This window comes from Bombus affinis, chromosome 9 (genome assembly GCF_024516045.1).
Source record: "Bombus affinis isolate iyBomAffi1 chromosome 9, iyBomAffi1.2, whole genome shotgun sequence".
Taxonomy (NCBI): domain Eukaryota; kingdom Metazoa; phylum Arthropoda; class Insecta; order Hymenoptera; family Apidae; genus Bombus; species Bombus affinis.
In genome coordinates this window covers 12595359-12612162 of record NC_066352.1, presented here as the reverse complement: position 1 = coordinate 12612162, position 16804 = coordinate 12595359, and the positions used below count along the sequence as shown (strand labels likewise).

At 37.4% G+C, this 16804-nt stretch overlaps 1 protein-coding gene across 4 annotated transcripts in view; it reads right to left on the bottom strand.

Moving 5' to 3' along the window:
- Positions 1-1067: 1067 nt before the first annotated feature.
- LOC126920652 (insulin-like peptide receptor) overlaps positions 1068-16804 on the bottom strand; it is a 39746-nt gene continuing 24009 nt past the window's right edge. For all 4 annotated transcript variants that reach the window (XM_050731319.1, XM_050731318.1, XM_050731320.1 and 1 more), the window contains one exon: positions 1068-16783. In XM_050731319.1, the coding sequence (XP_050587276.1) occupies positions 13736-16783 (3048 nt within the window). In that variant the 3' untranslated portion in view covers positions 1068-13735. The remainder of the gene's footprint in view (positions 16784-16804) is intronic.

Here is a 16804-nt window from a genome sequence, read left to right as displayed (position 1 = left end):
AAATAATTTAATACAATAATATATTAAATCTTTTAATAATTAAGTCGATTTTTTTTTTTAATGATATGCAATTGACTTCGTTGGAAACAATTCGAACTGCCTTCGAACGATTATTGTTGCAAACGCGGTTCGCGATCGAAGCTCGTGGTAGTGTCTTCGTCGATTCCAATTTCCAATATACCTTTTAAATTTGCGTTAAATATTTCAATCATTCCATAAATTTTGTTAGTGTCCTTCCCTTGATGCATTTGTGGTTGCATCTTGTATTAAACCCTAAAAGTAACGTGATATATTTCTACGATTCTACGAGATATCGATGCTTGCCAAATCGCAGACGAAGTCTAGTCAACGATCAAGTAAAAACGAAAATTTCACGAAAAAATTTTATGGTAACGAATATATTAACGATATTTTTCTATTCATACCAATTATCGATAATTTCGAGGACAAAAGTACGTTGCATTTATACGTAATTTGGGTGTAACACAAATTTATGACGTCAAGTACAGACTTCAAATTATTTACGATCAAGGTTATTCATCAAATGGTAAGTGACTGTTTCGAAATTTCTAACATTTAAAGACAATAAAGTTAAGTAAATGGAAGAGTATTTATATAAAGTTATGAAATAGCGATAAGAATCTATTTGAATGAAATACATTAAGATATTTAATCGATTTTAATGGTTATCATCCATGTTTGCTTGTCGAACATAGGCGGGAAATTTGAAGCTCCTATTTGCCTGAATGCCACTTGTAACTTTATTTCTCATAAAATTTAGCCGTTAACGTATGACATGTAATGACACGATATATCCAAAGTTAAACGAATAAAGTAAAACTAATGATAGTTTTTATTTGAAATTATTCGTTTAACTATTAAACAATTACTTATATGGAATTATATTTAAAATAAATTTGTACGAGTTCAAACTCACATTTACTCGACTTTTCTATTTGCTTTTCACTGTTAACTTTTCACTCTGTCTACTTAAATTTTGTACTTTTTAACGTACAAAAATTCCAGGAATAGGAAACATAGGGACGGGATTGTGAATAACGCGCAAGTTCAATTTAAGGACTTTACTCATCCTCCTTTATTACAAAACTGAGAAAAAAGAAAACTTTGCGAGAGTAACAAACTTTTGGCTTATGTGACTAGTTATAATACTCAGCGGCAATACTAAAATTAGTGCAATATAAGTATGTACATTTGTGTGATTAGGTGTGGCGGGTCCGGCAAGGGGTATTAACAGGAGATATCGAAGAAATCGAACGAGTTTCGCGTTGAAACTCGAAATGAAAGTACGCAAATAAGTTAGTAAAGGGCAGATTGCCGACAAAATTAGAAATTTCACGATCTTGTATGTATGTGATGCATTTTAGGGAATATCATTCGATATATCATACGAAACGTTCGGATTTCTTATACATTTCTTTTTCATCTTAAAACAATTTTATATTAGATTCTCGTTTCTTGACCACAAGAACAATAATAACCGTCTTTCGAACACGTATAGCAACAAACGATATAGCGTTTCATTTTTCTGTACCAAAATTAGATTCTCAGCCGATACAATTCATGAAAAGAAAGACTTTTTTTTTAAATATACATCGAGTGTCGCAAGTAATCGTGGTGCAGTGTTCTCATTAATCGTATCGTAATTATTTCGGAACAATTTTATCTTCGATGTCTCTGGTTTTTTTTTTTTCACACCACCGCCAATTTTTTCCCGGATAGAACCTCTTTTTCTTATACAATCGTTAAAACTCGTATCTTACACAGTGTAAAAACATGTTCTTTTTACGCGTGCGCGTGCATCATCGTTTTCGCTGTAAGAAAGTTGACAACGACGTTCGCCGACTCTTTCTTTCCGCGTCGTAAAGTATTCGCGCGTTACTTCTTTCACCTCACAGGCAATCAGACTTATTTCTTTCATTCATCTCAATGCTCGCACGTTCGCTACTTTTTCTTCTTTAACAGGATAAAACGACAACTTAACTTATTTCGGGTTACAGGGGTACGGTTTTTCATCGTTATCGAATATTGCTAGCCCATAATTATTATTATTATTCCTTATTTCTTTCCTACGACGTTCCTCGTATCCGGTAAACTCACCATTCAAACGATCTAGACGATAGTTTTGCGTGATTGATTATCGACAATGTGACCGTTACAATTTGACTCGAAGAAAATAATCAATTTCTAGTAAAATATGAAAGAGATTCTTATCGGTATGCACGGTTTATCGTTTTAATTTTACGTCGAACATCTTTCTATAACGTTATAAATCTCATCTTCTATTAAAACGAGAGGAAGATCGAAATATATGTAAAAGTTTGAGCATCGCGACACGAAGTATTTTTTTTTATAAATTCGGTACAATGATATTATCAAAATTAGAATAATAATTCCAATGTTATTCCCATATATCGGAATGTGATCAGTTTCTATAATATCCATTCACCGATAATAATTAGTCGATTTGGGCGAGTTCGCAACACAGATAGCGGCGTAAAACCGTGTATAAATACTAAACTAATTCGCTATTCAATAGTCTCTGTCTTGGAAGACACGGTATGGCAGGATTTTTTGATTAGGAATAACGTTTCTTATGGAAAGGTCTGGATTTTGGTTTCTCCTCGCGTTCTCCGGCTCATCTCTTCGATATTATCCTCAGAATTTCAATAAATCTTCACCCATTATCCGTCAGTTCTATATAACTTTTCCTCTATCGATCGTTCGATTCTATTTTATTCTTTCCATTGAGAAAATTGCAACACAGTTAGGCGATATCTCATGTCGTAAATATAACATTTCCAACAATTCTGACGGATAATGGGTTACAATGGAATCGCGAAACCTTTCGAAAAACCGAGGGGGAACGTTTGGGAGAATTCGCCCATACGGGATAAATAATAAATTATGATTATCTATTAATTAAGGATCAAGCGCCCTCGGGGAAAGCTTTTATCGTTCACGAATAATGTTCGAATGTCATTCGACAAATTTCTAACTCAATTTCGTATAACGTGATTTTTTAAATAAATAAAATTAATTAAAACAATTTCTTTTAAGTTAGATTTAAAAAAAAAAGAACGGAACCACTTATCGATTTAGTTAATCTTCTCACTGTGTTCTATACAATGTGAAAATGTATGAAGCACAAAGTTACTAATAATTTAAAATCTTCCGAATGGATTTCATGAACAATATATATATATATTTATATATATGTATATTCTTTTTTTTAAATGCAGTTTAACACGGGCGATCTGGTCAATGTCTCGGACGACTATTGACGACAAATTGGCGGCTGACGTTGTGGCGGATATGTGACAATTCTTACGAATTAACAAAAGTGCTACGAAGATGAAAACGGGTTGTTCAATTCGTGAGATTCTTCTGCCTGAACACGGCACACGCTTCGACGCGCACTTTCGAACCAAAAGAAAAACAAATTCCCCTTTTTCGCAGAAAACAGATACATCCCTTGCATTCCATGCGAAACTATTTTTTCAACCATCGTTGCTTTCTATTGCTCCGAGAAACGTGTGAACGAAAAATCACGCGCGATAAAATCGCAAATATCATGCTGCATCATAGCGATATTTTGCTTTTCACAATGTCGCTCTTATTCCCTATTTAACGAGTAACAAACCCGATAATCCACTAAGCGAGCAAAATAATTCGTTGCTAAAGGAATAGCTTCTTAACTTCTACGTTTAACGATCATAAATTAAAAAAAAAAAAACGAATATCGAATAATTAATTAGAAAAAAAAAACGAACACGAACACCTGTGCTCCGATTGTACACGATCCTTAAAAGGAAAGAAAGAAGAAAAAGACGAAGAAAGGGAAATTACGTATATCGGTATTCATTAGATCGTTACATCTATAACGTTTTATAGTTTCTATCGTTATACGATATATAGTATAGTTCGATGAATTGTTATACACGTATACATGCTGTTTATTATCGATATTATATACTTAAGGTAACAAGGTCTGTATAAAATATAGGATTATGCACCTCGAGTTCTTTTTTCCCCCTTTTTCTTTTCTGTATATAGAGAAAATTGAAGTTTCCTGTTGCTTTTGGTTACGTGTGCTAGATGAATAGGAGAATCTTAAATATCCGGGCAGTCTGGATAAAAATACGCCGGAAATCGATCGGAAATTAACGTTAACACTTTCCTTCGATCGATCATTTCCATAAGGATAATTGAGGGATTCGACGATGGATAAATTTGGTGAATTTTATCAAAAAGAGATGTAAGCTAATGAAAAAAGAAGTTTCAGATCAGACTGATCAAATTGTTTATATTCGAACGATTATACGACATTTATCAGTGTAAATTTTCTTTCTTATTTGTAACGTATTGGTGTTTAAACGTTTATGAGAAACGGTATAGATAGTATAGTTTCCATAGTACCGTACATAATACTTTTCTTCTCACAGCCTCTCAATTATCCTTTTTTTTTTTCTGATTTCCGAGTTCAAGCTGTATTATAATAAGTTTAGTCTTGCAGGCTATTCGCGATCCAGGAATCTTGGATTTCGAATCTTATCTCGTTAAACTTGTCTAAGTTAATTTTTACGTTGTACCTTTTTTTATTGCTCCTAGTACCTTGAGACGATAGAAACTATTTTCTATGGCTTCTTGCTTGTATATTTATATAGTTTGATCGTGCTTAGGCAGTATTCGTTTTACGTAACTTTTTATTAGAGTTCTATTTATAAGGAGACGTTTGAAAAGGAACCTAACGAAACCCGAAGAAGGCGTTAGAACGAATCCTAAAAAGAAAACTACTTTTACGGTTAAATATAAATCGAACGTCGACTAATTGAATAACCTTGGTCGTTTTACACGTTAAACAAAAATATACGTAGAATAATTTATTTTACATTTGACATATCAACGGATATCAAGAAAATGAGAAATTGATCAAAGCTTTTGGATTCGATCCAAACTTGCGATAGTAATAACTAACGATTATGGTCGCTCTTAATCTCGAAGAAACCAAAGAACATTCAACGATTTATATCTATAAATAATGTTATTCGACACTCGGAACTGAAACTTTGTCACTATCGTTCGTGATTTCCTCTTCCGATTCCCAGATCACGTTTTTTTTTCAGAAGAAGTGGCGCTTCGATTTTAGAAAAAAAAAAAAAACATCGAAAATGAAGACCGCGAGAACTATATACAGGCAGTTGCAAAGGTTCTTACGATACTCGTAATTACCGCGAATATTTCTCTATCGAAGGCCAGTCGTTCGAACGAAGGAATATTTGAGGCGCGATATACGTATACAATTTAAAAACTAAATCTTCGGTGTCAGTCCATTGAAATTCTACTAGACGCAGCGCGCATTTTTTCTTGTGCGTACATTCGCGCACCCTATACATACTATATGAACGCTTACAACTAGTACCGTAACTAGAACTATCACAAATTCCGAAGTGGCCTGTCGTTTTTTAATTAGTTTCGTTCGATAAACAACGCCCAAGCACCACGTTCAGAGAAAAAGAGAAACGATCCTATAAAACCGAGTAGCAAAAAGAAAAATACTGAATCAACAAGACCATATACGTTGCTATAGGGTGTGGAAAACAAAAACAAGGATCCAAGACGTTAACGTTATTAATGAAATTATTTCAACGAAATATTTCACTCACTGAGAAGAATAGAACACGTCTGATCGGTATAATACTCAAAGAAGAAAGGAAACGATCTGAGAATACGAGTATATGGAACAAAGAGACGAGAGATATTGTACGTAAGAGGAAACAACATGGTACCGTAATTATAGATTATCGTTAATATCAGAAAAAATCATAGAAAAACAAGGAACTTTCTTTTCTCTTTGCCAAGTAATATTTCCAAGTATAACTTCTTTCTCTAATTTCGATGCAACATTCGCACGACTGATGAGCGAGTTAACGCTACCGTTCATAAATATACATTGATCGGATTTGGTGGATTTATAGTACAAGTATGAGTATTTCGTCACAGTATACAATTGCCTATAAAAAAATAAACATTTCTCGTAAAGGAACAAGTTGTATCAAAGATAATTTAGCAAATTATTCATCCGAATGAATAGTACGAGTGAGAAAAATCTTGGAGCTTTCCTCCTAAACACCCTGTACATTCAGGAAGCAGTCCAGCCGGTGAAATTTAAACGAAAGTCATCAAAGCAACCAGCACGATTCACGCCCGATGTTGCTTCGCCTCTTTTACGACTAATTTATCGATTTAAAGCGTCAAGCGATGCCTTCCGAACCTGGTTCACCGTGGGACACTTCACGGAAATTCATCCTCACGTTAATTAACCGTCTATGATTACTTAGTATAGGCAACTAAGCTGCTGCACACGCTTCGTAGCGCGCGTGTGTCTACGTTTCGGTGCTGCTGACTTTACCGTCGATTACGCTAAATTAGGATATTTGCCTGCGAAACGAATTAAGAGATTTCTTTTACTTGACTGATAGTTCGTCGACAGACTCGATAAGCTAGGCTTGTGCTCACCCTGTTCATAGTTACTAAATCTAGATCCAGAAAATCTATTTATATACACGAGAACCGATACAGATGCGTATCGCAAACGTAATGTGCGATTGGACCACATTCTAACATTCTAACATTCTAACATTCTAACATTCTAACATTCTAACATTCGATAAATTAACGCGAGAAAATACGACATATTGGCTTGGCAACTAAGTGATTGCGGATTTTGTCATTAGATGGTATTGACAAAATTCGCAGTCACTTAGTTGCCAAGCCAATATGTACATCGAAAGTTGTATAGGTCGTATGAAAGTAATCAGTGACACTGAGCCGCACTGTGAACCTCTATCTACCAGTTTTTTTTCTTCTTTTTTATTTAGTTTTATTACCTTTCGCTACTTTACCTCGCATTTGATTGTTTTTGCAGTCTATTTCAAAGAATGTGATTTAATATCTGATAGATAGAAAGTGGCGTGTGTACTAGATCGAAACGGAAAGGACTCGGATTAACCTATCGAGAGGTGCCAGACGATTTACGCTATTTAAATCTAACAGTTCCTTAACGACGTAATTATGGAAAGAACGTTCCAAGAATTTGACTAATATGTTTTTCGTCCACGTTTGAAAGAATGAAATTTGAAGAAGTTGAAAGAGGATTGTTAGATATAAATGGCATTATTAATCGATTTATACGAACTGTCTCGTTCGAATAAATTCCTCGCTCGTGTTCCAATAAAAATACCATACGATTAATCGATAGAAGAATATCATAGAAATACTTTTCGTATCTTTGAATCGCATAGCAAACATTTGCGAAGTATTTATTATTATGATATAGTTTAATTTACCTTGGTTAAAGTCGCGTCCATGCAATTTTTATAAATCGTTCCACTGCCTAGCGTTTAATAGATCAAGATCGTAGATCCCTCGTTTAATGATTCAACAATTCAGTAATAGTGCAGTTAATGACTTATTAAGGGAGTTAGTTCTAGTTACGGCACTGATCACCTGCATCAACAAAAAACTCTTCCCCTCGCGCGTTTCCTTATGGAAACACGTGCTTCCACGTATCGGGAAATGCACGCGAAACGATTTCCTGCCTTCAGGCACTAGGCGGCAATAATAAATACTTTAATAAAATCGATCACCCACATAGAACGTAGTTCACTGCTTTTTTTTAGTCTTTTATGCGTTGGCCCGGCATTCGATTTTCCCTTTCCCTTTTAATTAATTTTTTAATTTTAGTTCATATACACCCTAAGGGTTCTATATTTTTCTTTTATTCATTTATTTATTTATTTTCCACAAACGTTGATTCGATACAATTTTCTCTCTCTCTCTCTCTCTCTTCCTCTTCTAGTTATTCGAAATGTTTATTCTCTTTTATTTACACGATTTTTTAATTTCTACTTATTGCAACGCGTAAAAAATAGTCGTTTATTATTCAAACACGAGACTCACGATAAATACACACGATTAATGCCCATTAGAATATTTTGATTTTCGAGAATATTATCATACAGTTTCCAGTCTCTCTTTCTCATTAGCATATTTTAGCGGCAAACTTTAAATTTCGTTTTTACACATTTTTTTTTTACTTCTTTAGTTTCTTCTTCGTCGCTTTTAATATCATTATACACATTGTCGATATCATGGAACACAATGAAAAAGAGAGAGAGAGAGAGAGAGAGAGAAAAAGGCCCTTCCTGAAAAATTTAGTAGAATTAGTATGTTAACGATTAACGTTTTAAACGTGGCATCGAAAAATATGCAGTCAAATACGAGAAAAAATGAATTCGAGGATCAACAACGAGGAATAAAATATTGTTTCTACAATTCCGATCGTATTGGTCTGTTTTTTTTTTCTTTTTTTTTTTTTTTTTTTTTTTTTTTTATCAACGTAGACAACGTTCGACAAGCTCAGAATATTCCAATTTATTTTAGAATCTTTAAATTGAAATCTTTCTGCCTTACTAGTTCTTAAGAAAGCGTGAAAATTCATAGTAAATAAAAGATAAAGATCCCCGGAGATATGAAAAAAATTTTTTTATAATATGAAAAATATTTCTCAATATCACATTCGATCGAAACTTCAAAATCAATTCTTTCGTTAACACGTCGTCGTTCGTTCAAATTTCATTTCATTTGACCAAATATTTTAGAACACCCTTGTATATACAGTGCCGCGAATTAAAACATTCATCCTCTGTTATTTATTGGTCTATCATTCGTCTAATTATCGACATTTCAAAGAATATCGAGCCAACATTTCCCCTACATCGTTCTATCCGGATACGAATCGTTATGTTAACATTATTATCACTATTTGTTATACAATAATATATACAACGTGTGCGATGGTGAACATCTCAGGACTCGATTTCAAGGATTCTCCTGTACGCGTTATTTACTGAATATTGCCTTATTCGAACACCGGTATCTTTGTAATTAAATAAATCTGTTCATTAACAAACACATCTTAACCCTGCTCCGCTCTCTAACTAATTCTTTTATCCAATTATATTTTTCTAATTGTCAATTGTAGTTGTCAATGGTTTTAATAACATCCGATGCTTAATCTCATCAAACATTGACGCAAGGAAGATTTAATTTAATTTAAGTAACTGAATCAATTGGCAACTAGTTGATTAAAATGTTTCCAAGTAAATTGGAGCTGCTTTCAGTAAATAACAGCGTATCGATAGAACCGTATGCACATAGGTCGAGAAGATAAAGACGGAATAGTTTAGAAATGATTGTAACAACGGGGCAAACTCATTGTGATCGACCATTAGGGTATATAACATGTTCGCGATGCTTCGTAACTAATCGTAAGTAAGATTGCTTGTTTCCATTCGACTGTTCTCTATTCCTTCAAGAGATTATTCACACGGTTGCACGGTTTAACCTTAAAACGAAGAGAGTTGTATGCTTTTAGAATCTCGTATATCTGTGTTGCCGAAGACATTAGACCGCGGAGATCGAATATCTCAACAATAAAACACGACTATCTCATATCGTTATTATTCTTTTAGTAACGTTTTATCCTATGTAATACCTGCCTGACTGCTAATCGTAGCGTAGTTTATGGTAAAATTAACTTACCACACACTTTCGTTTGTTAAATATTTTCCCCGTTTAAAACCGCTTCGTCGGTTTAAAAGTCTATCTATCCTTTTTGAAGGCTATGGCGAGTGAAATTTCACCCTAGCCCGCTTTATCTTAATATCATCGTGCTGCAATACATAATACTACTGAACTAACTGCTGCGAACTATTCGTCTAACGTTGAACGATAATAATACGTTTAGTTCAGTTTGTTTGACTTGGTGAACTGTTTAGTTAAAGAAAGATGTGCTGCGGTGAACGAACGTCCGTGTATGACAACCGTTAAGGGTTAAAATAGAAAATGAAAAAGAACGAGAAGGTACATGGTATTCGCGCAGGTCAGACTTCCGACTATGTGCATCCTTATTCTCCGTTTTTCAAATCGCTATCGTTAATGTTAAAGCTAGCACGGATAAATTACGGCAAATATTTGACGAAATCGAACAATATACCGCTGAAATATTGCTAAATTAAAGGAACTTCTATGCGTGCGCTAGCAAACCATTAGAATTAGTAATAACGGGACACGAGCTACGCTCGCGAATCAAATATAAAATAAAAATAAGTTAAATATTTACATATATGTATAAACATAGAAATAATAATAATAGTGATAATAGTAATAATAACATATGATATATTTATAATATATATACTCTTTTATCTCCGTGCGAAGTTGATCCAGGTAAACGAAAGGTTGCAATGCATGATAAGGCATGTACAAGGTGTTCGGTTTTTATCGATTCATATAAACGTTTAAAAAATTATTCGCGCCACCATAATACACTTTTATGATAAATATACGAGGGAATTTCAATGAATATCATTATACAGTGAAAATATTCAAGAAGTGAAAAAGTATGGTTTCTTTCTTTTCCTTAAGCGTTATAACAATCTATGCAATGTTGATAAAATCGTAATTACTCCGTGTTACCATTCTTAATCGATGCAACCATGTAAGCGTACATTAATACTGTGCGCTAGAACGTGTACGCTTTGTCAGAGATTTTGCATCGATTACTTACGTCTCGCGAGCGTCCACGACTTCTACGGAAAAGCAGAAAAGCAAATCAAATGACGTTCGAAAGAAAAGAAAAAAAAAATACGTACGAAGCTACTGCCATTTTGGCGTACTAAACAAATTTAATATTACTACGGACCGTTCAAAACGTTCAAACCGAACAAGAAGGAACACCCAGTACATAACCATATCGTAAATTCTCTTTCACGAAATAGACTCGAATTTTAATACCTCGGACCGACTCAATTCGTGTCTCCATTCAAAATAATGAAAGAGCGAGAAATCGGAAACGGAGACTGTTATCGTTCAATAACCGGAAAGAACATAATCTTTCTGGTGGAACGGACTTCTCGCAACGTCCGTCGATAAAAGCCTCTCTGGAACTTCTGTCTGTACCTGCGCCAATGTATTCGTGCGCCATGATACGCGTACACCTTTCTGTCCCCTTTTTCTTTCATTGCCCCTGCGAGTGTGTATGTCGATCGGTCGAAGAGTGAATATATATATATATATATATATACTGCAGCCGAAATACTTATCCGAACGTGTGCCTATTATGTGTACATATATACATATATATATAATAATATATATATGTATATATATATACATACATATATATATATATATCATTACAATAAAATAGAGATATACTCTTTTTCTGTCTCTTAGATTCCCTTTGCATTTACCTAAGCCGCTATACACGCTTACAACGCTTAACTATTCTTTATACGTTTAATTATATTCAGTACTTATTGCAAGAAGATTGTTGGCATGCTTATTGCAAGTGTTTTCTTTTTTTTTTATTTTCTTTCTTTTCTTTTTTACCTAGAACAACGTATACGTTGCACGATGGAAACGCGGCTTAGCGCGCATGTGCCCCCGGAAGTGTAACAACCATTATCTTCCTCCGCGAATAAAATATGTGTACACGCGCACACGGGCACGACTCGCGTAAACTATATACATATGCTGAACAAGGAACTCTGGTATGTATGTGTATACTATGTACGTGCGGAGAGGGATCAGTGTGTCTGTCTATGGATTCTCGAGCGCTCGACGATCGCCTAAATTACCCCCCCCCCTCCCACCCCTCCCCTTTCCCTTTATTCAATCTCTATCTCTATCTCCTGTCTCTTTCTGTCGGCTTCCGGTCGACTCTGTCCTATGAACACAGTCTGGGATCGATTCGTGGACGAAATGGGGTGGCGGTGCATCGCCGTGCAGCTGCTTCTTTGCCTCTCTTTTCGATCGTTCTTTTATGATGGAACGAATCGCAGAATGAATCGGAAGTTTCTGTAAGGGAATAGGATTTAGAAAAAGATCACAGAATGGATATAAAACTGGAAAGGGGAATTGCTTGAGCATTTTCATCAGTTGATTTTATAGATCGAATAAAGGGAAAATGTAAGAGTTTCTTAAATTTTGAAAGCGTTCTGTTGTCAGACTGCAAGTATAGAATTTAGCAAATATGTACAGTGATTAATCAGTGTATACATTCGCCTAAATTTTATAAGATTTTAGTGAAAGTAAATTCGTTTGTTTAATAGAAGGGATCAGTAGCACGAGTTTGAATGGTATCTTGATTCAAAATATTGTAATTTTTTCAACGATTCTGCTGTCAGAAAGAAAGTAAATCAATAGATTATATATGTCGCGGTGATGTAATTTCTAATCAAATTATTTTACCGTTTGGCTGCACCGCCAGATTTTCTCGGTGATCCAGAGATCGTTTCGCGAGTAGTATCATTTTTAGCCCACCGTTTTTTCGGAAAACCTGACTGACGTCGTTCGTATAAAAATGGAAACGAACTCTGCTTAATTTTTGAACCTTAGAGTATTGCGACAGTGTGAAAAAGAGGGTTTTTTTTTTTTAAATTCATGGTATTGCTAAGTCTTGCTCTTGATAGAACGTTGGTAGATATGTATAAGCATCCATAAATCTTGACACATCGAGTCCCACTTGGCAAATGGAGCACGACAATGCGATTCGATGAGCTTTGAACTTTCGATCGGTCGTCGCGTCGTTTTGAAACGATCGACGAAGAAAGTACCTACGACGCGAATGTGTCTTCTTCCACTTTCTTCTTCGCAAAAATTGCGTGTGAATACAGTGAATTCATTGTTACTCAGCATTTCCAGTCGTTTATGCATCGAAGCACAATCAAATTACTGTTATCTGTAGAAAAATGTTTTCCTTCGGAGTCTCTCGAGTCTCTTTTATTTCCGTCTATTTTTCTGGATCTAATAACTAACAGTCAGTAATGTTCCCTTTATAAAAATGTACACAATCAAAAATTTGATCTTGGACGAGCTCCAAACTTGGCAAGTTTAGACAGGGCAGTTTTGAATAATGAGTTGAAAATGCAACGAGTATCAAACAACAAAGAATTCATTGTACCTGGGCTTACGAACTTTACGCAACTTCGTACCTAGCACATATAATTAGTCAGTTCTTTGAGCGGCAGGAGACAGCAAGTTAACAAAAAAACGCGTGTCCCTAAAACATTATCTACTAATCTAGAGAGAAAAAGTAGAAGAAAAACAGAAAGAAATATCCATATGAAAGGACGAAACGAAATATAATCCTTTCAAGGAATGAACAAAGTTCGTAGGCTTGCATGGCCGAGGAGCTAAGAGCTTTTGGTTACGCTTTCTAAGAAGAAAAACAAAAGAAATCAAAGAAAAACATCGCGTCTGACTGAATTCTGCCTTCAAACGCTTTTGGTTAAGTTAAACGTTATACATACTATTAGCGCTCGGGTAGAGCGGAGAACGTATGCGCGAAAAGCTGTGAAGATATTCTTAGTCGCTCGTTGCCATTAAGGTCCTAATTGGAAATCAACGAGTACCAACAGACGAATCATTTTCAAGTATCGTCCTGAACTTGTCAGGCTGGCAAGAGACAGAAAAAAAATCCTTGCCTATTCCCGTCTGCCGAACTCGTTGGGCCCTCGTTTACGATTCATTGCCCTGAGTATCCTTTGTACATCGTACCTAAACGAGTTTGTGACTTGTCGGGGACTTGTCCCGGACGAATACACTTACGCCATTGAAAAATTCGCTATTATAGACTGACCGTAGAATTTCATCGATCGAGGGGTACGTCCTCCATGTTGGCTACATTACCGAAATGCTGGAAGCCATTCTTAAAAATGCGTCCCCTGCTGGTGCCAGCCTTTGTCTGATCCAACAGCGTCACGTTGTCCTCGAACTCCTTTACCCACCTGGCCGTCTCATTGCCCCAATGAAATCTGATAGGAGCTGCGTGATGATAGGGTTTCTTCATACCCGAGTTTCGGCTCTCCACACCTTCCATCGAGTGGTAGAACGATTTTTCGTAGAAATCTTGGCCAAGAAACGGCTCCAGCTCTGACACGATCTCCATGAACGTGGGACGATCGTTTGGTCGCCACTTGAAACACTTCTCCATGATCTTCTGGATATTTTCGGGACAATTACGTGGAATATTTAGAGTCCCTTTGTGCAACACATGGCTGAGCACTTCCTCGTTAGAGAAACCTTGGTAAGGAATCTCTGCGAGAGTTAAAATCTCATAGAGAACCACACCGAACGACCAGACGTCAGAATCTGACGTAAACACACCGTCTGACAGATTCTCCGGTGCCATCCATCTGATCGGAAGAAGACCTTTCCTACCGATTTTGTAGTAGTCCGTTTCATAGACGTCTCTGGCCATGCCAAAGTCACCGATCTTGCACACCAAGTTCTTCGACACCATGCAATTCCGCGCAGCTAAGTCTCGGTGAACGTACTTTTTCGATTCCAAATAAGCCATGCCATCGGCTATCTCAGCTGCCATTCTCATAATTCTGCAGGCATCCGGCACGAGATGGGTGTCGCGAATCCGACGCAGATAGGTCTTCAGATCTCCATTCTCCATTAATTCCATGATAACGAACGGGGGGTTCTCGATGGATACCACGCCGATGAGTTTAATTATGTGAAAAGTCGAAAAGTTCTTCATTACCGAGGCTTCGTTCAGGAACTCGTTCTTCTCCCTCTGACTAGCCGTCTTCGAAATCGTTTTGATGGCCACTGGCGTAGTCTTGTCGTACACTCCCCTATACACCATACCAAAATTGCCCAAACCAAGTTCCTCCAAGATCTCCACGCTTTCCCTAGGTACCTCCCACTCGTCGATCACGTACTTTGTTTCTATGTAATCAGGGTTTACACTGGCGATCAGTCTTTCCTGTTTCTTCCTCTTCTGATGATGCCTCAAAACGATGAGTAAAACGACCAACATCACAGACAAAACACCAAATGTGAAGAACGCTATTAACGTGATGGGTGTGGTGTTGCTCAGACCTATGGAAAAATACACCACGTTCGAGAAGTTACCATCACCGGCCAACGACGTGGACCTCATCCGTAAACTGTATTTTCCAGGACTCAGGTTCTTGATCAAGTAACTGTTCACGGTATCTCTTCGACCAGTTTGTGGGATGCACTCGGTGCTCTTCTTCGCGTCTTTCACGTCCAAGTTAGTGTATTCGATGGTGTATGAAACGGTGAGGGCGTTAGGATCTTTCACCAGGTCCCAAAAAACCTCAACGATGGTGTTGTTAGTCACCTGCACCTTCACGTTCTTCACGTCATCCGCACGATTCCGCTTCCTCGTTCGGGTGTTCGTGTACTGAATCGATGAGCACATATTCGACTCGTTGACTTTGACGCCGCACGCGGCTATACTGATGATGTAGCGCGAATAATGGCGCAGATTCTTGATCACGAACGAATTGTTTCGACCGCTAACGTTATACGTGACCGCGTGCTTGTCTAACACGTTCCCCGTGGACTTGGATGCGTCGAATCTACTGGATTCTTCCGGTCGAGGGGTGGACAGATTGTTTGCCAGCTCGTAGAACTGATTGTCCACGGTGTTGTAGGAGTTGTACACGCAGTAATCCTTCCAGCCGGGTGATATGTAACTGATAGTCGTGTTCTCGTGGCAGAAAATCTCGAACTTCTTCGACGTGATGATATTCCTGTTCGTGTTCTTCGAGCAACACGAAACCCGATTTACCACTGGCGTCTTCACGGTTACGTCCGGCACCACTTCCTCGGATTCCAGTTCATTGTCTAGCGTATCGTTGCAGTAATCCCTGGACGAGATTAGATTCTCGTCTTCGTAGATCATGACGCTAGAGACCATATAGTATCCTATTGGCCCATTAGGGAACAGTGGCGGTTCCCACTTGACTAGAATCTCAGTCTCGCTCAAGGCAGTGGATACTGCGTTCATCGGAGGCGATGGAATGGTACTCTTCGTCCGGAAGAAGATGATTCTCGACTGGCCCACTGGTCCTACGAACTTGGTGGTCCTGGCGTTGAACGTCTTTACGTACACCGCGTACATAGTGTAGGGTTTCAGGTTGCTGATATGCTTCGAAACCGTTGTGTTCCATTTAGGAATATCTACGTCGACTATCTGCCAGGTGTTGTTCCACCCGCAAGCGTTCATCTCGTACGTGATGTTCTGATTTTCCGTCTCAATATAATTCAACAGGTAACTGAGCAACTGCTGTCCTTCCGGTGGCTTATAACTATCCCACATCAAATCCGCGTAATCAGGTCCCAGATTTTTAACCGTGATATTTATATTCACTATATCGCAAGCCACTTTCTCGCCATTCGATTGCGGCTGTATTTCCAGGTCGGTGTAGTTCGTGATGTTCACCATTTGACTGAACTGTATGATTTTGGACAAACAGAGCTTTGGATTGTAATGGAAAAAGAGTCGGCCATTTTCGATTCTGATTTCTTGCCCAGGTGGGAACAGGCTGGACAGATTGGGATTGTCCAAAACGGATAGGCTGGCGTTGTTAATGTCCAGTTTCTCACCCTTGATAACCTTGAGCTTTTTGAAGAAATTCAACGAGGTGATGGGGAACGAGTGAGTGATCTTGACGTACTCGGTAATTTCTTCGACTCGACCGAATGCGTCGCTTAGTTCGTTCATTATGTTCGGATTTCCATTTCGAATTTGGAACTCCAGCGCTCCTTTCACTACGGTTATACCACGGAAGCTCTGGGCGTCGGAGATGTGGCGGATCAGAGCTCCGTGGCCGACCTTTCGGCAGCTGTTCACGCAAGCGCGACACGTGGTCATCTGTAATTAGAACGAAGTGTT